The 26,180-nt window shown below is 52.1% G+C and overlaps 1 protein-coding gene across 1 annotated transcript; it reads right to left on the bottom strand.

Annotated features, from left to right (window-relative positions):
• Window positions 1-66: 66 nt before the first annotated feature.
• HADHA (hydroxyacyl-CoA dehydrogenase trifunctional multienzyme complex subunit alpha) lies at window positions 67-26,131 on the bottom strand. The gene is made up of 20 exons (XM_056488950.1): window positions 25,994-26,131; window positions 20,764-20,805; window positions 20,607-20,677; window positions 19,404-19,537; window positions 18,193-18,331; window positions 17,162-17,281; window positions 16,978-17,080; window positions 12,470-12,592; window positions 11,772-11,890; window positions 10,994-11,050; window positions 8,257-8,366; window positions 7,439-7,573; window positions 6,452-6,623; window positions 5,993-6,079; window positions 4,403-4,543; window positions 3,295-3,363; window positions 2,862-3,057; window positions 2,434-2,548; window positions 1,534-1,679; window positions 67-593 (listed from the first exon to the last, which is right to left on the bottom strand). The coding sequence occupies exons 1-20, from the start codon at window positions 26,079-26,081 to the stop codon at window positions 448-450; spliced, it is 2,313 nt and encodes a 770-aa protein (XP_056344925.1). The 5' UTR covers window positions 26,082-26,131; the 3' UTR covers window positions 67-447.
• Window positions 26,132-26,180: the final 49 nt, after the last annotated feature.

Here is a 26,180-nt window from a genome sequence, read left to right on the forward strand (position 1 = left end):
CATGGACAGGACCAGTCAATCCTGACTCAAACCCTTCCCTCAGGGAGATGAGAGGAGAAGCAGGAGTCCAAACCCAGGAGATGGGGCTTTATTTTGGTGGATGTTTATGGAAAGGCAAGGCCTCGGTACCAGCCACAAGCTGGATGCTACTGGCCAGACTGGGAGCTCTGGAGGCCACGGCACGGAAGTGGAGGCAGCAGGAATTCCCTCCCCCAGCACGGAGCCCCCAGGCCCAGGCTGGCACAGGACGGATGTGCCCAACACACAGTGGCTGATAAGGCACTTGAAATGACTACAAGCCATGAGGCAACCTGCTGCCCCCCTCCTTCCTTCTTCCCTTCCTTCCCCTCCTCCCCCGGGAGCTTTGGAGATTAACCTATGGAGAATGGGGTGTTGTGGGGAGCCAGGGCCCGGCTGGAGGAGCTGCTGGGGTGTCACCAGGCCACCTCACTGGTGGAATTTCTTGCTGGGGCTGCTGGCGTGGTCCAGCAGGAGCTGGCAGGGTGTGAACTGGCTGCCGTACACGGCCTCGTACTTGCGCAGCTTGTCCACGAGCCGCTGGGCGCCGTACGAGTCTGCAAACCTGAAAGGACCTGTGGGACAGGGACACAGCTGGGACAGGGACACAGACACAGCAAAGCAGAAGCACCAAAGTGCCTGGAAAGGTCCCAGCATCCAGAAGCAATGGCTTTGTCCCATTCATCCTTCTCCACAAGAGAACCCCCAGTCTCTCAGCAGGGTAAGGCAGGATCTGCTCCCTGCTCACCTGAGCTGGGCACTCTGCCAGTCTCAAGTGCTGGGGACAAGCTGGGACATGGTTAATCATGGATGGTTTCAGTAGGAAGAGACCTCAAAGCCCATCCAGTCTCACCCCTGCCATGGGCAGGAACAATTCCCACTGTCCCAGGTTGCTTCAAGCCCCAGTGTCCAACCTGGCCCTGGACACTTCTAGGCGTCCAGGAGCAGCCACAGCCTCTCTGGGCACCCTGTGCCACCCTCCCAAGGAACAATTCCTTCCCAATATCCTAACCATGGGAAGCCATTCCCCATTGTCCTGTCCCTCTAGGCCTTTGTAAGAAGCCCCTTGGAGCTGCTCCCTGTCTGAACTTGGCTCAAGGAGGGAGGAGGGAAAGCACCAGGCATGTGGCAGAAGCACCACCTTGGGTCCAAGAGCCCTTGGTGAACTCCAGCAGGAGTAGCAAGAGACAGCATCAGAATCATGGAATTATTTAGGGTGGAAAAGCCCTTTGAAACTATTGAGTCCAAACATTCCCTAGCAGTGCTGAGACTACCACTAACCCATGTCCCTAAGTGCCACATGCACAGGGCTTTTAAATCCTCCAGGCATGGGGAGTCCAGCCCTGCTCTGCACAGGAATTATTCCATAAAGGAATTATTCCCAATATCCACCCTCCCTGATTGGAAGGCCATTTCCTCAGGCTGCAGCTCAAACCTGGCCTTCCCTCCTGCCTTGCCACATGGCTGCAGCCCATGGGGAGCTGTGGAGGCCAAAGCCCAGCTCAGAGCACTCACCTCCCAGGCAGGGGGGGAAGCCCAGGCCGAAGACAGCCCCGATGTCCCCCTCCAGGGGGTTGCTGAGGATCCCCTCCTGCAGGCACATGGCCGCCTCGTTCACAAACCGCGTCACCAGGCGCATCTGGATGTCCTCGTCTGAGCAGCTGTGGGACAGAGGCTGTGAGACTGGGCAGGGACAGCGCAGGGGGACACAGAGCCAGCCCTGGGACTGTCCCAGTCCCCATGAGGAGCAGGGCTGAGCTCTGTGATGTGTCCTGAGGCAGGCACTCAGAACCAGGGAATGGCTGAGTTTGGAAAGGACCACTGGGGCTCCTTCTCTGTGCCCAAGCAGGGTTTCCTGGAGCATGGCACTCAGGATTGTGTCTAGGTGGATTTGGAATAAAAGTAAGGGCTTGATCAGTCTCTGTGTTCAGCAATGTCATGGAATCACAGAATGGTGTGGGTTGGAAGGGACCTTAAAGCCACCCAGTGCCACCCCTGCCATGGCAGGGACACCTCCCACTGTCCCAGCTGCTCCCAGCCCCAGTGTCCAGCCTGGCCTTGGGCACTGCCAGGGATCCAGGGGCAGCCACAGCTGCTCTGTCACCCTGTGCCAGCCCTGCCCACCCTGCCAGGGAACAATTCCTGCCCAGGATCCCACCCAGCCCTGCCCTCTGGCAGTGGGAGCCATTCCCTGGCTCCTGTCCCTCCATCCTTGTCCCCAGTCCCTCTCCAGCTCTCCTGCAGCCCCTTCAGGCCCTGCCAGGGGCTCTGAGCTCTCCCTGGACCCTTCTCCTCTCCAGGTGAGCACCCCCAGCTCATATCCCCACCTGATGCACCTCATGCTGCTGCTTAGAGCACAAGGAGCTGGGCAGGGCAGGAGTCAGCCCCATCCCTCCCTCACACATAGGTACTCACACTTCAGGATTTGCTGGCACCCTGAACTTCTGCAAGATCTCATCCATGCCAGAATTGACACTCCTGTTCTTCACTCCCTCCTGGTACACATAGAAGCCTTTCCCTGCCTTGCGACCTGCAGGGATCAAAGCAGACAAGTCAGCTCCTGCCACCTTGGACCTTGTTCTGGAGCAGCTCCTCCCAGCACTCAGCACCTCACATTCAGCAGGGGCACAGGGAAGGGACCCAGCTCCACCTCACCCCTTGGCAAGATGCTGCCACTGTGCCAGGCCCTAATGCCTTCTCTAGGTCCAGAGGACCAACAGCAGCACTGCTTTGTGGGAGGGATTCCTGCCCCATTCCCAGGGCTCTCCTCCCACTGATGGGTGCTGGTGCCTTCCCTGGAGCAGAGGGGACAGCCTTTAGCTGAAACCACCTTAGCAGCTCACCTAAGAAGCCTTTCTGCACCATGAGCTTGAAGAGGTCGATGCTGCCCCCTCCGAAGCGCTGGCCGAAGGCCTTGCCCAGGTCCTCGGCCACGTGGGTGGCCACGTCCACGCCCACCTCGTCAATCAGCGTGGCCGCGCCCACCGGGAAGCCGAAGGCTGTGGAGATGGCATCCACTTTCTTCGGGTCAATGCCCTCCTGCAGGATATAGGAGGGGACGTGATGGGATCTCGGGATGTGGTCCTGAAAAGTCAGTGTGGGGCAGAGAGCCCAGTCCCACTGACTGACTGCAAACAGGAGCCAAGAGCAGGCTGGGGACAACCACCAGACCCAGGGCTGTTGACCCACATCCTCTCCTGCCCACAGCCAGGGCCAAAGCAGAAGCAATTTCCATGACTGTTTGGGGGGATGCTCAGTAGCTGAGGGCACACTCACCTGGAGAACTCGGACCACCTCGGACAGCATCGGCCCCAAGCACCTGGTGGTGTAGAATCCAGGCCCATCCTGGGGAAAAGCAGTGCAGCAGGTGAGCTCTTGGCAGCACCAGAACTGTGGTTCACAGCACAAAACCCATCTCCTACACTATGGTACTGCTAGAATAGCTTTGGTTTTTTTTTTCCCCCTGTAGAGCTCAGCAGTGTCTGCAGGTTTCCATGAACTTACTCCCTAGAAGTTCCCATCCCAGTGTTTTTATTTGAACTAGTTATACTAGTTTTACTGAACCTGCAGAGCCAGAGCAGGCTGCTGCTTCACCAAGCCCAACAGGCTGGTGAAGGAAAGGGTGCTCAGCACAAGGCAAAGCAGCATAAGCCAGTTCCACCTCTGCTGCTCCCCAACAGATGAGCTGCAAACTGCCCTTCAGGGAGGCAGCTGAGGTGGGGATGAGGCTCAGGGAAGCAGCACTGTGTCCCCACTGGTATTTGGAGATGCCCAGAGCACTTTCTAACAAGCCAGCTTTCCCAGAACTGCAGGAGAGACATGTTCAGCATTGCTGGCAACCTCAGGAATCAGGAAAAAGGCAGGGACACTCTCCTCTGTCCCAGGCTGCTCCAAGCCCTGGCCAACCTGGCCTTGGATAATTCCAGGAATGGGGCAGCCACAGTTTCTCTGGGCACCCTGTGCCAGGGCCTCCTCATCCTCACAGGGAACAATTTCTCCCTAATACCCAACCTAAATCCACTCTTCCATGTATTCCTGCCCCTGTCCCTCAAGATGTAACCCAGCAGAGGAGGGTTCCTGCTCACTGACCCTCTGTCCTTGCAGCCAGGCAGCTGAGGTGGTGACAGTCCTGTGCAGGCTGTCTGGGATGGAAGCTGTGTGGGGCAGGAGTGCCAGCTCCTTGTGCTGACCCTGCACATGTGCCTGGTGCCTTTCCACGGCTGCTCTGAGGGACACGTGAGGATCACCTGGGCATCTGCCCCTTTCTGACCATCCCTTTCACTTCCAATCCCAGTGTGCCCACAGACACATTTCCCCCTCCCCTCAGTGCACAAACCCCCTTTTATTTACTACCCAGCCCCTGCTGTGTGCAGTGTCCCCTCACCTTCACCACAATGACAACTTTGCCCTGTTTGAGGCCAACAGCAACAGCAGAGGCCGCCGTGTCCTTGGAGGTTTTGTCTGTGGTGATGATTTCCAGCAGCTGCATCTTGTCAACAGGGGAGAAGTAGTGCATCCCAATCACCTGGCAGAGGGAAGAGCTGGGTTCAGAGGGATTCTGGCTCTCAGAGGAATCAGCTGAGTGCAGAGGGAAGGGCAGCAGAGGCTGCAGGGCCCTGAGCACACTCTGTATCCCTCTGTTACAGGAGTGCTCTCCAATTCCCTTCTCTCCTTGGTTTTCCCAAGGACACAGCACATGCCCAGGAGCTTCTGCCTTGAAGGATTAAGGTACAATTTCTACAGGACCACGTTACAGTCTGGCAGCTCAACCTGCCTGGGAATCCCTGAGCTCATCCCCAGGGAAATGATGAGCATGGTGTGACCTGGAGGGGCACCTGAGCAGGCAGGGCAGCCCCACCCAGCTGCTGTGTGTGCTGGGTTCAGACTGCAGCAGCACTCGGAGTCCCTGTGTGCTGCCTGTGGATGTCTTTGGTGAGGAAGTGACTTTAAGGATGAGATTTAAGGCTCCTATCCAGAAACTCATTAGAGAGGGAAGTGCAGCCTTCAGGGAACAGTGTTTAAGTGGAGATTATCCTGCTGTGTGCCTCACTGTCTGAATGTGACCATGCCATCAGTGTGTCACCTTCGTGCCTCCTGGCAGCCACACTTGGCACCAAGCCCTGGGTAAGTCAGAGGCACCTTGCTGAGCTGCAGGCTGCAAAGCTAATTAAAGAAAATGTGCTAATTAGTTAACTGACTTCCTATGAGTTTTCCCCATAAGAGCCATTGCACAGGCAATTTAAACAGCAAGAGGATGTTAATTGTAAGGATGAGCAAATGAGGCTCAGTTGGCAATCTGGATGTAACAGAGGTCCCCCAGCAAATGAGGAAGAAGCTCAGCAGGGTGACAGGAACTCCAGCAGGTCACCTCACACTCACAGGCAGCACAGGTACCCCTGCAGGGCAGCTCACCGTAGGAATCAGTGCTCCTGCTCAGATGGACTGAGGCTGCAAAAGCCCTGCAAGACCATCCAGTCCCAGCTGTGCCTGATCCCCACCTTGTCCCCAGCCCAGAGCCCTGAGTGCCACATCCAGCCCTTCCTTGGGCACCTCCAGGGATGGGCACTGCAAAGCTCTCTGGGCAGCCCCTGCCAAGGCCTCACTACTCTTTCCAAGAAGAAATTCCTCCTGATTCCTGAGCCTGCCCTGGAACAGCTTGAGGCCATTTCTTCTCATCCTGTCCCTGTTCCCTGGGAGCACAGCCCAAGCCCCACTTGGCTCTAACCTTCCGCAGCTTCTCTGCCCCCTGTGCACCAACACTTTCTGATGTGTGCTGAGCTGCCCCACCAACATCAATCACCCTTGGGGTGAATCCACCTTTCCCCCTCCCCACCTGCCCCCAGATCACGAGCTCCTTGCTCAAAGCTTGCACTGGCAGCAGAGGAGGAGCTGTGCCATGTCCTGAGGAGGGTGCAGAAGGTCTCCAAAGCAAAGCCACCTCAGCATGGACAGCTCTGTGGCTGTAGGGACTCACCTTCTCTGGCCTCTTGCTGGCAGCAGCAATCTGGCTGATGGGGAGGGCAGAGGTGTTACTGGCAAAGACACAGTGAGCAGGGATCACCTGGGAGGGGACAAGGGACATGACACAGTGAGCAGTGTGCCCTTGGACAGAACAAAGGGACAGCAGGTGAAGGCCTGCAAGGTGTGGAGATACTAGAGGACATCACTGTCATATCAATCACACTGCCACCTCAGACAAAGGGAAGCTTTTTCTGGAGCACTCCCAGGAATTGGGGAATGTCAGAACTGTCCCATTCAGCAGCAGTTCCTTATTGAACAGGGAATTGGTACATTCCCAGTGAACAGAAAGGCTGACCATGATTTACACCACGTCCTGGTGTAAATGATTTGTACCAAGAACCCAACTGCAGCACAAAGGGGAGGGGACAAGCCCTGGGGACACAACCCAATCCTGCAGAGGACTGATACTCACAGCCTCCACCTCCTTCAGCACTTTGTGTTTGATGTTGATGTCCTCAAACACAGCCTCGATGACCATGTCTGCCTTCTCAAAGCCCTTGTAGTCCAGCTGCCCCATCAGGTTGCTGAGGATGGAGTCCCTCTCAAATGATGTCAGGCTCTTCTTCTTCACCTTGCTGTTCAGCCTAGGGAGGGACAGCCCTGTCACAGCTCCTGACAGGACCAGCCAGGCTGCTGGAGGTGCACCATGGGAATCCCTCCTGTCTCCCACCCATAGCTGGCACCCAAAACTCCATCTCCAGCCCAACAGGACTGTCTCTGTGTTCTGAGCCCTCCTTCCACAGGAGAGCTCAGCTCAGCTGAAGGTCAGTCACTGGCATTCCTTATGACACACAACTGAGAACTGTAACTGCAGAGCCAGAAGATGCAAAGAAACCCAGGAAGCCTGGAATGCTTCCCCTCACATGGGCCTTTAGGCAGAATCACTCTCCTCAGCTCTAGAAGTTACTCCTGAATCTCAGCTCTCTGCCTACCTAAGGCTGAGCCACTGAGCCTATCCCACAGCAGTATATCCCAGCACCCTACAGGGGACAGGGGGGCATGACACAGTGAGCAGGGATCAACCTGGAGGGGAGAAGGGACATGACACAGTGAGCAGGGATCACCTGGGAGGGGACAAGGGACATGACACAGTGAGCAGGGATCCCCTGGGAGGGGAGAAGGGACACCACAGTGAGCAGAGATCAACCTGGAGGGGACAAGGGACATGACACAGTGAGCAGGGATCACCTGGGAGGGGACAAGGGACATGACACAGTGAGCAGAGATCAACCTGGAGGGGAGAAGGGACACCACAGTGTCCTTGACACAGGGGACACATTAAAATAAAGCTTTTCTGTGGCATCCAGCAGAACAGCAGTGTCAGGAGCTCCTGATGCTGGCAGCAGAGGAGAGCTGTGACTAAAGGCAGCCCAGAGCAGATCCCCCTAAACTCACATACCCCTTGTAGATCTGCTGCTGGCCTCTGTCCAGACCCTTCTGTGCTGTGTCCTTCAGGATGGTCTTGATGCCTTTATCCACAGAGACCTGGGCAATCCCAGCTCCCATGAGCCCTGCTCCCAGCACAGCCAGAGTCCTGCAGGGAGGGAAGGACCAAGGGGACACACTCAAAGCTGGGCATGGCTGAACTCCCCTTGTTGCTCACACAGCTCCTGCCCTCCACCCAACCACCTGAGTGAGGCCTCCAAACTGCAGTGATTCAGCCAAAAGCAGTGTTTAGAATAAAAAAGATACAATATTTAGCTGAAAACAGTAGATAGTTTTTGTTCCATTTGCCTTCAAAAGATTAATCTGGTATGAACAAAGGTAAAGCAATATAAATCTTAAGGTGCTGAAGAATGGAGCTTTCATGGGCTTGTTATTGTTTTTTAATGATGCCAGCTGCCACAAGTAACAATAAAGTTGGGAGATTTTTGTGAATTTTTAAAAAGTACCAAATTTGGATCAAAGCAGCTTGTGTGGTGTTAATTACTGCTTGATAGATAGAGTAATTAATGCAAGACTAGTTCCTTCTTTTTCCTTCCATATTTGTGCTGTTTTAATGTATCTATGAATTTTTATTATTATTTCTAAGTAATGATTTATAAACTGTAAGCTAGAGGAGACAAGTAATGTTATGATCTAGATTCTCTTCCTAGGCATAGAAAATCACTTCCCAATTGTCCCAAACAGTGAACTGGAAACCACAGCTCAGTCAGCCCCAGGAGCCTTTCAGAGCCCCTCCAGCTGCTCCTTCAGGCATCCCACACTGGCACTTACTTGACCTCTTTCTGAGGGGTCCCAAACCTGTTCTTCTTGCAGTGCACCTGCCCGTGGTAGAGCCCCATCAGTGCCTTGGATTCATTGGTCACTGCAAGTTGGCCAAAGCTCTGGAAGAAAAGGGAAGAGGGAAGCAGAGGTTTTCCCACTGCTTGTTGGCATTAAACAGATGTCTCAGTGCCAGCACATCAAAAACATGGCAAGGGGGAAGACAGGCCTGAAGGGGCTGCAGGAGAGCTGGAGAGGGACTGGGGACAAGGCATGGAAGGACAGGAGCCAGGGAATGGCTCCCACTGCCAGAGGGCAGGGCTGGGTGGGATCCTGGGCAGGAATTGTTCCTGGCAGGGTGGGCAGGGCTGGCACAGGGTGACAGAGCAGCTGTGGCTGCCCCTGGATCCCTGGCAGTGCCCAAGGCCAGGCTGGACACTGGGGCTGGAGCAATGGGACAGTGGGAGTGTCCCCATGGCAGGGGTGGCACTGGGGGGATTTGGGGTCCCTTCCCACCCAAACCATTCTGGGATTTGATGATTCCAGTTCCTCAGAGACAGGACTGGACTTCCCTGACATGAAACCTTCCTCCCCTACATCCATCCCACATTAACTGGGGCCAACAGATCCAGGTGGAAGCACCCTGTCCCCAGGCTTTGACAAAAATCCTTACAAACAGCTGAGTTCTCTCTGACAGCAGCAGCCTGATCCTATTTTCAGAGGATCACAGGCAATAAAATCTAAGGCCTGCACAACCTCCCAGCACTCAGCACGAGTGTTCTGAGGAACACAAAGCATCAGCACACACAAAACAAAGGCTGGCTGAGCCAAGTCTGCCAAGGAAAAGCAGGTTTGGAGCAGGCTGTACCTTCCTTCACCACTGCCCTGTGAGTTCAAATACCTAAAACAAAGCCTAGAAGAGAATCTACAAATTCCTGCCCTGGGGGAGAGAGGGAGGCAGTAAAAAAGCCACAACACTGACACTTATTATTCTTCAGGGGTTCTGGGAAGATCTCCATCCTGCTGCTGTTCTGGGAGAAGAAAACCCATTCATTCTTTGCTGTAAGGAACAGAGTATCCCAAGGCTTTTATTCAGCACCAGACCAAACGTGGGTGGAATGCACAACCAGCAGGGATGGGGCACAGCCAGGAGGGCACTGGTGAGGTGACAGCCTTGGCACCAAAAGGAGTTTCAAAGCACATCAGGGAAGAGGGAAATGGATGGATTTCACCAGCATTTAAGGGGAAATGACCTTGGGGACGACCCAAACAGAGATAATCAGATGGAAATGTGGGGCTGCTGGGGACTCGACCTTGCAGAGCTGGCAGTGCCCAGGTAACCCCACCTGTGACTCTGCACAGCCAGAATTGTCTCTGTGGCACCAGAAATAACAAACTGGAGCACAGCTGTGCCAAAAACAGGAACAAATAATTAGGGATAGGTTGTTTATTATGGCAGGGAAATGGAGGGATGAGGATGGTTGAGGAAAACAAAAACTTAAGTGTGTGTGTGGAATAAAAGGGTCACACACAAGTTCCTGGGGAGGACACATGCCTGCTCCAGCCCTGGACCTACCCACCACAGTCTGCCCTGTCAATCAAATTCTCAATTAAATACCTTCAATTAAACTCTATTCCATTTTTCCATGTGTCCCTGCAAAGCTCAAGCAGGACTGAATGGTGTTTAGAACATGTGCCAGCATGGTCAGATGAGTGAGAGATGAAACATCTACAGCCAGCTCCTAGTGGGGGGTGTGGAAGCCCAAAATTCCAACAGGGAACCTCAGTTCTGCTCCCTCATCCAGGAGGAGCAGCATCTATCACCCACAAACCTGGGAGTGTTTGTGTTGAGGCTCCCCATCCCTGCAAGTGCCCAAGGCCAGGCTGGATGGGGCTTGGAGCACCCTGGGGTAGGGGAAGGTGTCCCTGCATGCCGGAGCCCTGAAGCATGGGAGTTTTAAACTTTTTGTGCTTTCTGGCACTGACCCCAAAAGAACATTGCTTTGGACTTGAGGCCTTGAAGAAGACTTCAAAAATTAAGTGATGTAGTTAGAATCACTGGTGTAGTTTAAATAAAAGTGTGTAATATCACATGGTGAAGGGTTTGGAATTTGGGGTTTTAGAATATAGTAATAGGTATGGGACAGGACAGAAATTCTAGAGTGTTGACTTCTTCCTTCTTGTTCCTTCTTCTTGGTTTTTAAGTAGTAGTTTTTAGTTAGATAGAAAGTACTACACTGTGAGTGTGTCTTTGGTCATTAGATCAAAAGTATAAATAATGTAAGTGTTAGTTTTTAACTGAATAGTTAAGCCCTTAAAAAACCTTGCAACGAGCAAAATACAGCTCAAAACATATTTTGAATTTTGTCATTTTTAACTTGTTAGCTACAAGTGCTGTAGCACTCACTGTAACACAGATAAAAATTAATAAACAACTAAGTGCAAACACAAAATTCAGTCTCTTGTACTTTAATCCCAACTCTGGCTAAAGGCAAAGGAAAAAAGAAAATTAAACACTAATAAGTGGTACCTCATGTAAGGACTGAACTCATGATCTTTATGAGGAAAGAGAATGAGATTATGAGAAAATGATGAGATTATGAGAAAATGAAACACTAATTTTGTGTTTAATCCCACCATGGCAGGGGTGGGATGGGATAAGCAGCAGGCTGGTTTACCTTGGTGTGGGTAAACACAGATCCTCTGACCACACCAGCACCTGATCCCTGCCAGGATCTCCTCTCCTTACCTGGGATTCAATGAGGTATCCAGCATCCCTCCCCTGATCCAGACCAGTTTTTACAACCTAAAAAGCAGTAAAGACACACCACAGCTCAGTCATGGGGCAAACACACACTTGAACAGGATTCCCTGTTGTTTCCCAACATTCAAGGCACATTTCAGACTCCCAGAGTCCTGTCCCTGCTGCTCTGAGCAGAGCTGTGTCACCCTGTCCTAGCACAGGACAGGTGAGGAGTTTACCACCAAACCAGGTTCACTTTTAGCCATTCCTTGTGATTTTAGGAACTGTGCTCCTGTAATGTCACTGCTCTCTGAATCCTTCACAGGTTTTACAGAAGTCTTGGCAACAACTTCAGTAGTGAAAAGTCATTTTACAATAAGGATTTATTCACAGACTGTCTGTAACAGGAAGTCTGTGTAACAGAGGGGACTAATACAGTATTATGTAATTAGTGCTGTGAAAATTATAGCAATTTCTATTTTTATGGTGTTGAATAGGTCTCCTGAATCCCTCAGAGACTGTACAGAAAACCTGGGAAAACTGTAGCTAAAAGTCTCATGGACAAAATATTCCAGCTAACCCTTCCCTCAGCTGGAATTCCTGCTCTAACCCTCACTGGTGATCATATTCTGGGCAGTGGTTCTGAATTCTACCCCAGAGCCAGCACTCCTCAGGACTGATCTCTGTGAGGATGAGGATGTTGGATGGATTCAGAGGAAGGATCACCTTCCCTCTGCCTGTCCCACATAATCCCACAGATCCAGCTGCCCTGCAGGGGGGTTACCTCAATGATCTTCAGAGGAGCAGGGTAGAGCCCTTTGGTTTGCTTTTGAACTTTGCCCTCCACTGTCTTGTAAACTTGCTGCCTGACGAAGGGAAGAGCCATGGCATAGTCTGTTAGCCCTGCAAGGTGGGACAGAAACAGAACAGGGGTCAGCACAGCCAGCCTGCCAGGAGGCACTGCAGAGGCAATGGAATACAAATGTGAACATCTGCACCAGAAATGTGCACCTGAAACCCAGGCACAGGCAGCAGAGGGATTCCATGGATTATTCCAAGTGTCATTGAGGGCTGAAGTGTCCTCCTAACACAAGTGGTGACAGACTGAGCCCCAGGAATCAGAATTCCCAGAGATGTCCCCATTTCTGAGGATCAGCATGGAGCAGTCCCATGCACCTCTTCTCACTTGAGTTCATGAGCTTGGTACAGAACTTGGCACTAAAAGTTTGCAGCTGGACAGTCCCTGGAGCTACCTCTGCTCCCTCTCACTCCTTAAGGCCTGGCTCCCTTCCAGCAGCCTCAGGAACCACCATGTTCAGCTCTGCAGGGTTTTCTCTACCACCCCACATGGCTCAAGGGGTGACTCCACCATGAAATAACTTGGTTCTGAAATGGAATTCAGCAGGAGCACGAACACACCCTGGAGAAGGCAAGCTGGATTACACTCACTGCTGTCCCTTGGGGTTTTCCATGCTGACTTACTCTGCATGAGCCCTCTGGATCTCTTGGCAGACACAGTCTTGTTGGCCAGTCCCCTGGCAAAGCCAATGGCCACCTCCTCCAGGTACTCAATTGTTCTTGCCTCAGGAGTTGCCAGTCCTGGCCCTGGGGAGAGCAAAGAACACAGCACAAGTTATCCCTGAGGGATGGGGATGCAGGGAAACCAGCACCAGACACATGATGGGCTTTGAACTGCTCCCACTCCATTGATTTGGATCCCAGAAATCTGGGATTTTTGAGCTTTCTGTGCTCTCTGGCACTGACCCCCAGGAGAACACTGTTTGTGACCTGAGGCCTTGGAGAAGCTTCCAAATCTGAGTGATGGAGTTAAAATCATGGCTATGTAGTTAAATAGAAGTGTGTGATTTCACACAGTGAAGGGTTTTGAATTTGAAGGTTTTATAACATAGTAATAGGTATGGGACAAGATGGAGGATTTGGGGTGTTGTCTTTTTTCTGTCTTCTTCCTTCTTCATGATTTCAGGTAGTAATTTTTAGCTGGAAGTTAGTGCTGCACTGCAGGTCACAGGAGTTTGGTTATTGGGTCACAAGTATAAATAATATAAGTGTTAATTCTTTATTGGACTGTTTAGCTTTAAAAGACCTTGTAACTAGCTGGATTCAGCTCAAATTTGCTCACTTTTAACTGGCAGCTAGAAGTGTTACAAAACTCTCTGTGCTCTAGATAAGATTTAATAAACAACCAAGCCCAAACATGAGAAATTCATCTCCTTTGTGTTTTTAATCCTGACTCTGAGTGAAGACAGAAGAAAATGAAGACAAGCCACTAATTAAGTGGTGCAGATACCACCTTTACACATTCCCTACTCGTGTTTGGCTTTTCTTAGTTATGACCAACAGTGGAAAGGGACCATAAGAAGACCCCAAGGGATTTGTACAGAGGGCCAATTTGTGCAGAACTGCTGGAATGTCATCTCCCAGTGGGAGCAGGGCCAAGTTACACCAAACTCTGCAACCACAGTGCTCAGGGACCTTCTACCAGCCTCTGGACACCTCCAAGGATAGAGGTTCTGTGACCTCTCTGGAAATGTGTTCAGCTCCTGACCATCTTTTTGCCACTTGTGCCCTTTATTCCTCAAACTTGACATAACTGCAGGCACCTGGAATTCCCAGGGAACTGAGGTGTTCTTCCTTCTCTTCCCTCTCCTCCCACCACACTGTGCCAACACTGAGCAGTTAAACACACAGACAGCATTTTGGGAGTGCTGAATCCCTGGAAATCCCTGTGCTGGAGCCAATGTCCAACCAACCCCAACCTTTGATCTCAGTGCAGGAAACCTCTCACCTGCTTTAGCTACTGCAACACCTGGCCCAACTTCAGGCTGTCCCACAATGAAGCAAGCAACCACAAAACCAGTTTTAGCAGCCTCTGAGGTTGGGTTGCACAATTTCCAAGCACAGGGATCCTCATTTCCAGACAATTGTATCATCAGGACAGGAGGACACAGCACAGGGCTGAGCAGGCAGCTGTGATGCTGCCAGAGGCAAACTGAGTCATTAATGACAGAGCAGTGCCTGGTGAAGCTGCACAGGGCCACCAACTGTACCCTAGAGCTAAATGTGCAAATTTGGGCTGAACAAACCTGGTGAGATCACAGCCCTGCAGCTGGGCAGGGCCATTCACCTTCACACAAACTGCTCCAAACACACCCGGACACTGCAGAATCCTCAGAGCTAAGGGAACACCCCACAGACACCACAACAGCGGAGACAGGTTAAATCCAAAATCAGAAACTCCCTCCCACTAGTCTCCTCCTCCACAAAAGGCTGAGCTCTTCAGCTGTAAGGTTTTAATCACAGAATCTCAGAACTGTTTGGTTGGGATGGGAATGTTAAAGGGCAGGCCATGGCAGGGACACCTCCCACTGTCCCATTGCTCCAGCCCCAGTGTCCAGCCTGGCCTGGGCACTGCCAGGGATCCAGGGGCAGCCACAGCTGCTCTGTCACCCTGTGCCAGCCCTGCCCACCCTGCCAGGGAACAATTCCTGCCCAGGATCCCACCCAGCCCTGCCCTCTGGCAGTGGGAGCCATTCCCTGGCTCCTGTCCCTCCATCCTTGTCCCCAGTCCCTCTCCAGCTCTCCTGCAGCCCCTTCAGGGGGCTCTGAGCTCTCCCTGGACCCTTCTCCTCTCCAGGTGAGCTCTCCCAGCCTGGCTCCAGCCCTGGCAGCATCTCTGTGGCCCTTTTTGTTTCACCTCTCTGTGTAACAACTCGAGGGTTTTCAGCCAGCAGACCCCAGAAGCTGCTCCCTGCTGAGGGAGTCTCTCAGCAATGAGGAGATAAAGCAGCACAAACACTCTGAGAGCTCAGGGAAGCTCCCTGTGGAAGTCTCCCTCCTGCCCTTGGCAGAATGTCAGAGCCAGTCCAAGAAAAACAGGCCAGACTAAACAACACAGTTGATTTAACAGGCAGCAGGCAGAATATAGCTCAGAGCTGCTGCATAATTCAGCATTGCCTTTCAGCAGTGCCCAGGGGGCTTTAGAGAATTCACTGGAAACCTGAGAGTATTTGGGAGACTTCACCAGCTTCCAAATTCTCTTCTCACCATTCAAGGCTGAGACCCTCAGCTTCATAATTTGATGTAAATTCCAAGATGTCAATCCCTGATTTCACATTTCAAATAGCTTGGATATATTAAGTGCTGGATTCTGATATTCTAAAGAAAATATTCTGAAGAAAATTGATTTTGTTTCAAAGTCTGAGCTGTGAGAACCATTCAGAACCATATGATCCCACATATGTGGGTTTTCTTTACCTGCACTTAACTCCCAGTGTTTTGTTGTGTCCTAACCCTGGAGCTGGGAGCTGTCTGCTCCCATCTGCTTTGTTTTATAAATAGCACATGCCAGAACTGGATCCAGGGGATGCTGCAGAGCTCCCTGCTGAAGGAGAACTGATTGCATGCCCTGAAATTGCCTCCTGATTGATGGTGTCTGTCTCCTTGCAAGCTTTCTGTCATCAGTTAAAGCATCACCCCAGGTAGAGCTGCTCTCCCCAGACACAGGGTGAACAGGAGCCCTCCTGGCACTGCCTGCTGTTTGGGTAACAAGGAACACATCCAATAGTTGCATGTAATTTGTATTTCTGTGTTCCTCCTACGTGCTTCTCTGGGCTGAGCCAGGATTCCCAGCAGCTCCTCAGAGAGCTCACGTTTCCTTTCAGCAGCTTGGGGTAACTGTGGGTATAAACTGCCACATGTGTGAGCTCTTAAAAAACAATTCACTGCTAAGCAAGTATCAAGTGGGAAAGTTATCCAGGTAGCAGGAAAGGGGGGATTGTGCCCCTGTGCCCAGGTGAGACTCCACCTGCAGAGCTGCCCCAGCCCTGGGGATTCCAGCAGCACAAGGAGCTGGAGCTGCTGCAGAGAGCCCAGAGGAGGCACCAAGGGGAGCAGGGGATGGAGCAGCTCTGCTGAGGAAAGGCTGAGAGAACTGGGATTGTTCACCTGGAGAAGAGAAGGCTCTGGGGTGACCTAACTGTGACCTTCCAGGACCTGAAAGGAAAGATGGGGACAAGGCATGGAAGGACAGGAGCCAGGGAATGGCTCCCACTGCCAGAGGGCAGGGCTGGGTGGGATCCTGGGCAGGAATTGTTCCCTGGCAGGGTGGGCAGGGCTGGCACAGGGTGACAGAGCAGCTGTGGCTGCCCCTGGATTCCTGGCAGTGCCCAAGGCCAGGCTGGACACTGGGGCTGGAGCAGTGGGACAGTGGGAGTGTCCCTGTAGGGACTGGATGAGCTTTAAGGTCCTTTCCAAACCATTCCATGATCCTATGAACCAGCTGAGCCTGTGGGACAGCACAGGCACCAGGGCTCCCCTGGCACTGCTCTGGGTTGGCAGCAGCAGCTTTTAATTTATTTTCTTTTCTTCAGCACCAGCAGTGTGTTCTGGCCATGCTCAGCACCCTGCATCCCCACAGCAGTGCCAGCTGGAGCAGTGGCTTCCATTCTAACTCCTGAGTGGGGCTGATGACATCTCTTAGGAGGCTCTGGAGGGTTTGGTCCTCCAACTCCTCATTCAGTCACCTTCCAAGAAAGCTGCCCTAGTGAAAGAGCTCTGGGGGCAAGACAGGATTCAGCAGCCTGCTCAGCACTTGGAATCCTGCAGTTTGCAGGGAATTTCTCCACCCAGCTGAGAGCCAGGTGCCTGCTCCAGCTCCTGTCAGGGATCACCATCTGCAGACTGCACAAACACAGACATCAGTCATCTATTGTCCTTCCATTAGGGGCTGCAATCTGTCCTCTGACATGATAAATGACAAATGTGGGCTCTTATCTGGATAATTAGCTGAAGGAGGAGACCAGCAGGCCTGCCCTCCATGCTGACCTCTCCACTCAGCTTCTGCTGCAGCCTCACATTTCAAGGTCCCTGTGCTTGTAAGGTGGGAACAGGGATTTCCCATAAGATCTCTCCACACATTTTGCCCTGACAGGCAGCAGCACACCAGGGAACTGAGGGACACCAATTCTGACCTAGTGGGTCCACCAGCTGGTCAACCAGCCCCATCTTCTTGGCTCTGTCTGCACGGATGTTCCTCCCAGTCAGCATCATGTCAAAGGCAGCAGGAAGTCCCACCTAGAAGGGCACAAAGAGGAGTCCAGAGTGGGAGCCTGCCAGCCAGAAGGGGCTATGGGGTCAAGTTTTTCTCTTACTCACCATCTTTGGCAGCCTTTGAGTACCCCCTGCTCCAGGCAGGAGACCCAGCATCACTTCAGGTGTTCCCAAAACTGTTTTCTTGTCCTTTGTTGCTACTCTGTAGTGACAGGCAATGGCAACCTTAAGATGAAAAAGACAAGGAAAGGTTTCCCTGTGAAAGAGAACAGGAGAACTGGGCACCCATCCCACAGCTCTCTCCTCAGCTTTCCTGTCCCAATTCCTTAATCCAACTGCCCAAATTCCCTCTGTGCTCACTGATGGCTTCTGGGGGATGACAGCAATCAAGTGTGAGATCAAACATCAAACTCCCAAGTTGATTTTAAATCTCACCTAGACCATCAAGGGCTTAATTAATGCACTACTCCAAAAGCACAGTCCTATCTACAGATCAGCCACAATTCCTGGCTTATCCCTGGACTGCCAAGTCCAGGTGAGTCAGCACAGTGGGAATAAAAATCTTGAGAAATCACTACAAACTGAAAAGACTCTGTTCCAAGATGACACTGTTTTAGTAACAACTCTGCAGAGCCTTGCAGTTCACAAAATCCTGGATGGAGATGACAAGGCAGAAGATCCAGCCAAGGTGCTGGAGAGGAGCTGCTGGCAGGGTCCCCACACTCACCCCTCTCACAGCAGCCCCACAAAGAATGGAAGTTGCTGGGATACAAAGCTCACTTCATCTGAAAAGCAGCAATTTCCAGGCTGAACTCTGCCAGCAGCATTGAAGCAGATCCAATGCCTGCTGGAAACAACCCGTTTTCCCTTGGACTCTCATTTAAATATCAGCCTGGCTCACACAGCTTCAGATTTGATTTGCTCTCTTTCCACAGCAGCAGCAGAACTCACATGGCAGAGCCCTGAAGCACAACCAAGCCATTAACCTGCCACAAACTCATTTACATGGTGTAATGAGCCCTCATCAGCTCCCAAATTCATCTCACAGTACCAGTCCTGCTGGAACCATTTGGGTAAGCAGAGAACCAGCAGAGTCAGCTCCCACTCCTGCTCTGAGCCCCAGGATTGTCCAGTACCTCCAGCCCTCCTCCCAGGCAGCTGCCACTGATGGCAGCAACCACAGGCTTTGGAGAGTTCTCAATCTTTTCCAGCATCTTCTGTCCATCCTGAGAGAGCTGAGTCACTTCCTGAGCAGTTTTGCAGGCTTCAAGCATGCTGGGGGGAGGAGAGAGGTGGATCAGGATGGGGAAAGCACTTTCAAAACAGCACGAAAATGAGAAATTTTGATGAGTTTGTCCCTGTTTCCCCACAATCTCCAGTGCCTGACAGGCAGGCAAGAGCTGTTTAGGCCCCAGTTTTGGATCAGACAACACAGGGAGACTAAACCCAGCAGGGTCTGGTCTAAACCCTGCACATGAGCTGAGGCACTGAATGGGATCCCTTGTGCCAGGGCTCTTTGGGAAAGCAGGAAGGGTCATAGGAAGCCTCAAAACATTTGCCAGGAAGGGTGGAGCAAAGAGCCCAGAATCACTCCCCAGAGGAGCAGATGGCCACTGCTCTGATGCCACAGTGCCAATTAGAGACTCCATGTGCCAATTATCCTCCTGGAGCTCACAGCCTTTGCCAGGCAGGAGTAATTTGGCATCCTGGAGGTGCTCAGGCCAGGAGACACCTCTTAACCACAGCCTGGCTTTTGCTCTGCTCCCCTCCTTCCCTCCTGAACAGGGATGGAGCCTCTGTCCCTGGACAAAGCCAGCCAAAAATGTCACACATTTGGAGGGTCTATTTTAAATTTACCTTCTTTCCTCACAGCTTTCTGGCTTTTAATGTCTTTAAGCAACTGTTCTGTCCTGTCAGTGTCAGCAGCAGGAGCCAATGGCATTCCAGGTCCCAGTGACCCCACAAGATCATCCCACACCCTGGAAAAGCTACCCTGGGAGGCTGCTCAGCACAGGGCAGAGTGCCAAACCCTGCCCAAAACAGGGGCCAGGCTGGAAGGCTGCCAGGCACTCCAACCCAGCTTAAAAGAGCCCTGCATGTGAATTATCCACTCCTGCTGTACCCCAATGCCCACCCCAGAGGCAGGATGGGTTTCCTTGGCTGCAGGAAGGAGTGGTCACAGCCAGGAGGGCTTTAAGGATTTGCCACATCCCTCTTTGCTGAGATCTTCATTTCATTCCAGCACCTCTGAAACCCCCAGCATGGGGATTTCACCCCAGGGAGATGTCAGGGCCAAACTGCTGGATTTCAGGGACAGCTCCACCATTTCCTGCAGCCCTGTGCTTACTTGAGATCAGCCCCAGCAATGAAGGAGCCTGGCTTGGAGGAGATGAGCACGGCGCTCCTCACTGCCTCGTTGGCCCAGATCTCGTTCATGACATCAGTGAACTCTTCACTCAGCTGCTTGGACAGGGTGTTCACCTGGGAGAGAAGCAGCAAAGCAGCACCAGGAATCAGCAGGAGCTCAGCTGGAACATCTGCTGCAAGGCACTTCAGCCTTGTGCTAGCACAGAACTCACTCCAGGATAAAACCCTGCAGCAGGTCACCTTCAATTAGGAAGTTTAACCCTCCCAACACTGGGTTTGTGGCTCCAAACAAACTCAAACTTTTTTTTTTTCTGCATAATCACAGAATGGTTTGGGATGAAAGGAATCTTTCAAGGTCATTTCATCCAACTCCTTGCAATGAGCAGGGACATGTTCAGATCCTTCTAGCTTTACTGCAAGGCTGCAACAAGCTGCACAAATCCAGCCTGGGTTCTTTAGGTACCACCAAATCCTCACATAAAATAGGATATTTCAAGCCTCAGACTGCTGTTGCTCTTCAAAGAAAGGGAGTATATAAAAAAATCCTTTCTGATCTGCTACAATTAATGCAAGATTTTTCATAGCAGTAGTAGCTCAATCTTTATATCTTGTATAATATCAGAGCAGCTCAGCTGCTTTGCTTTAAAAAACAGGTTTTGATTGCAAGCTCTACTATTGCTCATAAAGAGCATTTCCATCTGTGAGATCTGAAATTCATTACTGCATTTTCAAAATTCATAATGCATTTTAGATGTATTTCGATGTATAATGTATTTTAGATGCATTTAGATGTAATTTACAGAGTTCCTGCCTCCTGGTACCTGAACAACTGCAACTATGTTGACCTAGAAAATGAGAATTAAGTTCTATTTATATTGTATCCATGATAATAGAATCAAAAGCATTTATGGATTCCAAATTACTGAAGTATGGACACTTTCTCTGATTGACTTAAATAAAAGAACTAAGCAAGATTTAATTTTTTTTAAAAAGTTTTTCTTAATATTTGGAAATTGTGCCTGGGAGAGAGACAAATGAGCTTAGCACACACAAAAGGCATCTCCAGATGTCTCATTAAAATCCCCAAATCTTCTTTTTCTACTTCTCCTTTGCTCTGAACTCTGTAAGGCTGCAGATGAGGAGAGTTCTTAGCCTGAAATGGGAATTTGGGAATTTTGGGTACCTTGGAATTTGGCGAGTTGAAGCGCACCACAGCAACATCCCCCTTGATATCACAGCTGACGTGGGTTCTGTCTGCAAGCAAACACAAGGCTGGCCTCAGCTCCTGCTCCAGGGCATTTTAAGGGAAAAATGGATTTTTAGAACAGCTTCACACTTACTCTGGAGAGCACTGGAGGAGGAGAGGTTTCGGCAGGCATAGCCTAAGGAGAAGAAATCAGAGGTGTTAAAGGAGTTCTCAGCCTCACTCTCCCCAGCTCCCCTTGCCTGCACAGGACAGATTTTGGGAACCCTGAGCCAGTCCCTCCCCTCACAGCCTGACCTGTGCCCCCACCAGAGTCCAGCAGGCTGCAGAGCACTGCAGTGAGTTTCCAGCACAGATCTCACACTCAGCAGTGCCCAACTGAGAGCAGGAATATGAAATCTCTCCTCCCAGCCAGCTGCCAAGGGATGCAGCAGGTGGCACAGGGACTCTGCCTTCATCACCCTCATTCCAACCTCTTCATGTGCTAAACCTGGGACCCTCCTGCATTTGGGGAGCTGTAAAGGTGCTAACTGTACTACTTAGCTTTTTTATTTTTTTTTTCTTTACTTAGAGTTAAGATTAAAAACCCAAAGGAGATGAATTTTCTCATGTTTGGGCTTGGTTGTTTATTAAATCTTATTTAAAGTACAGAGAGCTTTGTAACACTTCTAGCTACCAGCTTAAAGTGAGCAAAATGGAGGTGAATTTAGCAAGTTACAAGGTCTTTTAAAGCTGAACAGTCCAATAGAGAATTAACACCTATATTATTTATACATTAGACCCAATAACCAAACTCCTGTGACCTGCAGTGCAGCACTATCCAGCCAGAAACTACTACTTGAAATCATGAAGAAGAAAACAGAAATCTTTCATTTTGTTCCATACCTATTAATATATTTTAAAACCTCAAATTCCAAACCCTTCACCATGTGAAATCACACATTTCTATTCTAACCACACACCAGTGATTTTAACTCCATCACTCAAATTTGGAAGCTTCTCCCAGGCCCCAGGTCAAAAGCAGTGTTCTCCAGGGGGTCAGTGTTAGAAAACACAGAGAGCTCAAAATTCCCAGGTTTGTGGGCTCCAACAGGGAGCTCCAAGGTGAATTCCCTGCAGAGCAAACACAACAGTCCAGAGTATTCCTGTAAAAACACACTCTGGTGCCAGCAAATGGGGCAAGTGTGACCACAGAGATCTCAGAGGGCACAAAATGGAGGGCTACAAAGGGCTCACAAAAAATTTATTCCTGCCTCTATCTATCAAAATACTCAGAATCACAGACTGGTTTGGGTGGGAAGGGACCTCAAATCCCACTCTGTGCCATCCTTGTCATGGCAGGGACACCTCCCACTGTCCCACTGCTCCAGCCCCAGTGTCCAGCCTGGCCTTGGGCACTGCCAGGGATCCAGGGGCAGCCACAGCTGCTCTGTCACCCTGTGCCAGCCCTGCCCACCCTGCCAGGGAACAATTCCTGCCCAGGATCCCACCCAGCCCTGCCCTCTGGCAGTGGGAGCCATTCCCTGTCCTGTCCCTCCAGGTCCCTGTCCAGCTCTTGGATCCATCTCTAATAATGACAAAGCACACGAACACATTTATTTCCAGAGCCCTCAGAAAATTCAGACCATGAGGTGAACAAGTCCTGCCCACAAGTTTCTGACTCATGAATCTCCTTTTCCTGCTCAGAAATTGTGCTTGAGCCCACGATGTCTCAGCACATAAATAAACCCCAGCTCTACTCAAGCAACCTTGATCTTGACCCTGAGGATCCCCTAAGTCAGATCCAGGATGAATCCCTGCCAAAGCTGCTCAAGTCTGAATTCCAGTAAAAGCCTTAATTCTACACAGCCAACCAGCCAGGGGAGGGTTCTGCTCAACACTGATAAAACCTTTAGGAATGAAACATTCCCAGCAGCAAGCAGGGAGAATAAATTGCAAACTGTGCCTGAAAATAGGTGTCTCCCCATGGCACAGCCCCGTGACACAGGCTCAGAGCTGCACTTTGGCCTCCTTTCCACCTTGACTGGGCTGCTGGCAGTAGGGTCTGACCTTTGCTCCCATTCCTGAGCCCAGGATATGCAGTGTGATGCTGTGGGGATGGAAATTCAGCGTCAGGCTGGCCCAGCAAACAGGTCTGGAGTGTGTGTGTGTCACGTGCCCACAGCAGCATTTTACAAACAAATAAGAGAACTGGTTCCCACTCCTCAGCAATGTTTAGTACCCACGTGTGATTGCTCCATCTACAACATTTCCCTAAACTCTTTGTGTGCTCAAGTCAGGCACTTCTGAAAATAAGCACCAACATTCCCACAAACCAAGTGTGGGCTGACAACAACTCCATTCCTCTGGTGAGAGATGCTGCCCAGCAGAACACCATGCACCTTTCACAGCAATATTTTAACCCAAAAAAAAGCCATGCAACCCCTTTAAAGAGAAGGCAAGGGCTGAACTGTCTCCCTGAATTCAATCCTTGCAGCAAGCTGGGATAGTGGAAGGTGTCCCTGCCCATGGCAGGGGTGTGCAACAAGATGAGCTTTAAGATCTCTCCCAGCCAAACCAGTCTGGCACTCCATGTTTTTTACTCTTTCCTTTTCCATATCAGCTCCCAAACAGATTCCTTCAGCCTTCAACTCCAGTCTGCCTTTCCATGCTCACAAAAAAAATAGATGAAATAGGAAAAAAGATAAACCAAGGGCAAGACTGGACAAATCTCACTCCACTTGAACATAAACTCTTTTGGGAGAGGTGCTGTACCAGCTGGTTAACACTGGAGCGAGGTTTCTGCAGCCTGACAATGGTTTAGTTAAAGCCCAGATTATTTGTGGAAAATCTCTTTTGCCAGGAAGCAAAAGCAGCTCCTTGCCCCTGCACATCTGCTTTAGGTGTTGATCCCTCCAGCACTGCAATGGAAATGTGCTAAGAGCAAAGCCAGAACAATCCTCCAAAATGCTGCAGGGAGCAGAAGCCCAGCTTCAGACTTCCACCATGTCCCATCCTTCATTCCAGAATAAAGCCCTGAAAATCAGTTCCAGTCTCTCTCCTGCACTCACTCCAGCTCAGAGACTGGACACCACCACTCCAGGTGCCCCCAGGACTTTGGATGCACCAGATAATGGACAGCACCCACCCCACAGCCCAGCCTGCTCCTTCCCACTTTCTCTTTCCCCTCTTATACCTCAGCTGCTTCTCTGCCCAGCACTTCCCCTTCCTGCCCTTCCACTCACCAGGATGTGGCACACCACTTGAACTGGGAACAGCCTCCATGGGTGCTGGCTCAAGGATAAAGCTTTTTTCCAGTCCTGGAGCAGCCCAAGCCCCAGCAGGACGGATGGGATGAAGCTCAGGCCACCTGAGCACGGAGCTGTGACCCGTGAGATGGGAAGCTCCTGGCACACTGAGCTTCCCAACCCACTGCAGGGACCTGGATGTGGCCCAGCAGGTACAGCCAGCCCTGGAGCTCACCTGGCTCCTGGCTGCTCCCTGCCTTTAGGGCTGCCCCAGAGTTTTGCATCCCCTTCCTAATGCTTTGCAAGGCAGAACATGGCTATTAATTAATTATGAACAGTGACAGCGTCCTCAGAGCAGCTCCAGGGCTGTTTGTTGTGAAGAGCTTTACCAGGTAGAACAAGAAATCCAGCTAGTAAGAGCCTGAGAACTCCCTGGAGTTGCCACAAATCTCCTCATCAGGGATTGCAGCACCCTGTCACGTACAAACCTGCTCCAAGGCTGCACAGAGCATGGCTGTGATCCCAGAATCATGGAACTGTTCACGTTGGAAAAGCTCTCAGAGCCCTGAGTCCAGCTCTGAACCCAGCACTGCTGGGTTTGGGTTCAAATCAAACACAGCTGGATTTTGAGTCAACATGCACACCAGACTCTGAGGCTCTTTAGAGTGCTCAAATATGAGTTTTCAGAGCTTCCAGGGCTCCTGGGGACTCATTGCCTTGGTAGCCAGGAAGCACCAAGCCAGCTGTGTGAACAGGCAGGAGAGAGCCACAGCCCTGCCTGAGCTGGGAGGGGAGATGCTTCACACAAAATTATGGAATCACTGAATCCTGGGATGGTTTAAGCAGGAAGTGACCTCAAAACTCATCCAGTGCCACCCCTGCCATGGCAGGGACACCTCCCACTGTCCCATTGCTCCTGCCCCAGTGTCCAGCCTGGCCTTGGCACTGCCAGGGATCCAGGGGCAGCCACAGCTGCTCTGTCACCCTGTGCCAGCCCTGCCCACCCTGCCAGGGAACAATTCCTGCCCAGGATCCCACCCAGCCCTGCCCTCTGGCAGTGGCAGCCATTCCCTGGCTCCTGTCCCTCCATCCTTGTCCCCAGTCCCTCTCCAGCTCTCCTGGAGCCCCTTCAGGCTCTGCAAGGAGCTCTGAGCTCTCCCCAGAACTTCCTCTTCTCCAGGCTGAACAATCCCAATTCCCCCAGGCAAGAAAAGATCATGGAGCACCTGAAGATAAGGCCAGGCCTGGCCACACCCTCCCCCCAGCCAAGAGGGATTACAGGGATAGCCCTGGCCATGGATACACCTGCGTGCCTGGAGGGCAGCCACAGGATCCCCAAGGACACGGGGACACCCAGAGCTGGCACTGGGGACAGGCACAAGTGTCAGGGCACAAGGACACTCTCCCCCTGTGGCTCAGCTCACATGCAGGGACCATCCTGACCACGGGGTGTGTCCCCCCCTCCATGTCAGGTCACAGGGACACCCCAGAACTGTACAGAGATTCCCACAGTGTGTCCCCCATAGGGAAACACAACCCCCCGAGACCCCAGGACAGACCCTGGAGACCTGCCAGGTGTCTCCCAGGCTAAACCCCTCCTATGGGGCACAGACACACATGGGGACATCTCCCACCCTACAGCGCCCCTGAGGATCCCCCAGTCCCGGCTCTCATCGACCCTTTCCTGGGAACACCCCATTTCTCAGAGCCCCCCACGGTCACCCCACCTGAAGAGACCTTCGGGACACCCCCCAAGCCCTGCCACAGCCACAGCACCAGGAAATCCTCTCTGTGACACCCTGTTCCTCATCCTCGCCCACTTCCCGCCCTGTCGCTGTTTCCCGACCCCTCAGGGCCCCTCGCACCCTCAGTGTCCCCTCCGCCCTCACCTCTCAGCGCCTCCTCACCGTCCCCGCCGAACTCACTCCTCAGCAGGCCCCATCCCCCGCCAGCCCTCACTCCCTCAGTGCTCCCCCGACCCCTCACTGTCCCCCTGCCCGTCAGTGCTCCCCTCCCCTCAACATCCCCTCAGCGCCCCTGCAGTATCTCCGTCCCTTAACCCTCACCGCCCCACACCCCTCAGCGCTCCCCTCACGCCAGCCGCCAGCCGCTCCCTCTCCCCGCCGTCCCCTGGCTCACCGCGGGGCGCGGAGTGCCGCGTCGGGCCGGCCCTGGCGGCGGCCGGGAGGCGCCCGAGGCTGCCGATAGCCCGCACCGCCGCCGCCATCTTCGCCGAGGTCGAATGAGGGAGAAGCCGCCGGGGGCCTGACCGCACCCGCCCCGCCCGCGCCTCCCTGCCCGTGCTGCCCGCCGCGCTGCCTGCGCA

The sequence above is a fragment of the Oenanthe melanoleuca genome, chromosome 3 (genome assembly GCF_029582105.1).
Source record: "Oenanthe melanoleuca isolate GR-GAL-2019-014 chromosome 3, OMel1.0, whole genome shotgun sequence".
NCBI classification, from domain to species: Eukaryota; Metazoa; Chordata; class Aves; order Passeriformes; family Muscicapidae; genus Oenanthe; species Oenanthe melanoleuca.

What these genes read in the sequence shown, in the direction of transcription:
- HADHA (XM_056488950.1), bottom strand. Translation starts at nt 26,081, where the DNA reads ATGGCGGCGGCGGTGCGGGCTATCGGCAGCCTCGGGCGCCTCCCGGCC. An exon ending in GCGGCACTCCGCGCCCCGCG is followed by an intron (nt 20,806 to 25,993) that starts GTGAGCCAGGGG and finishes TCTTCTCCTTAG; the next exon opens with GCTATGCCTGCCGAAACCTC. An exon ending in AAGTTGTCATTGTGGTGAAG is followed by an intron (nt 3,364 to 4,402) that starts GTGAGGGGACAC and finishes GCTTTTCCCCAG; the next exon opens with GATGGGCCTGGATTCTACAC.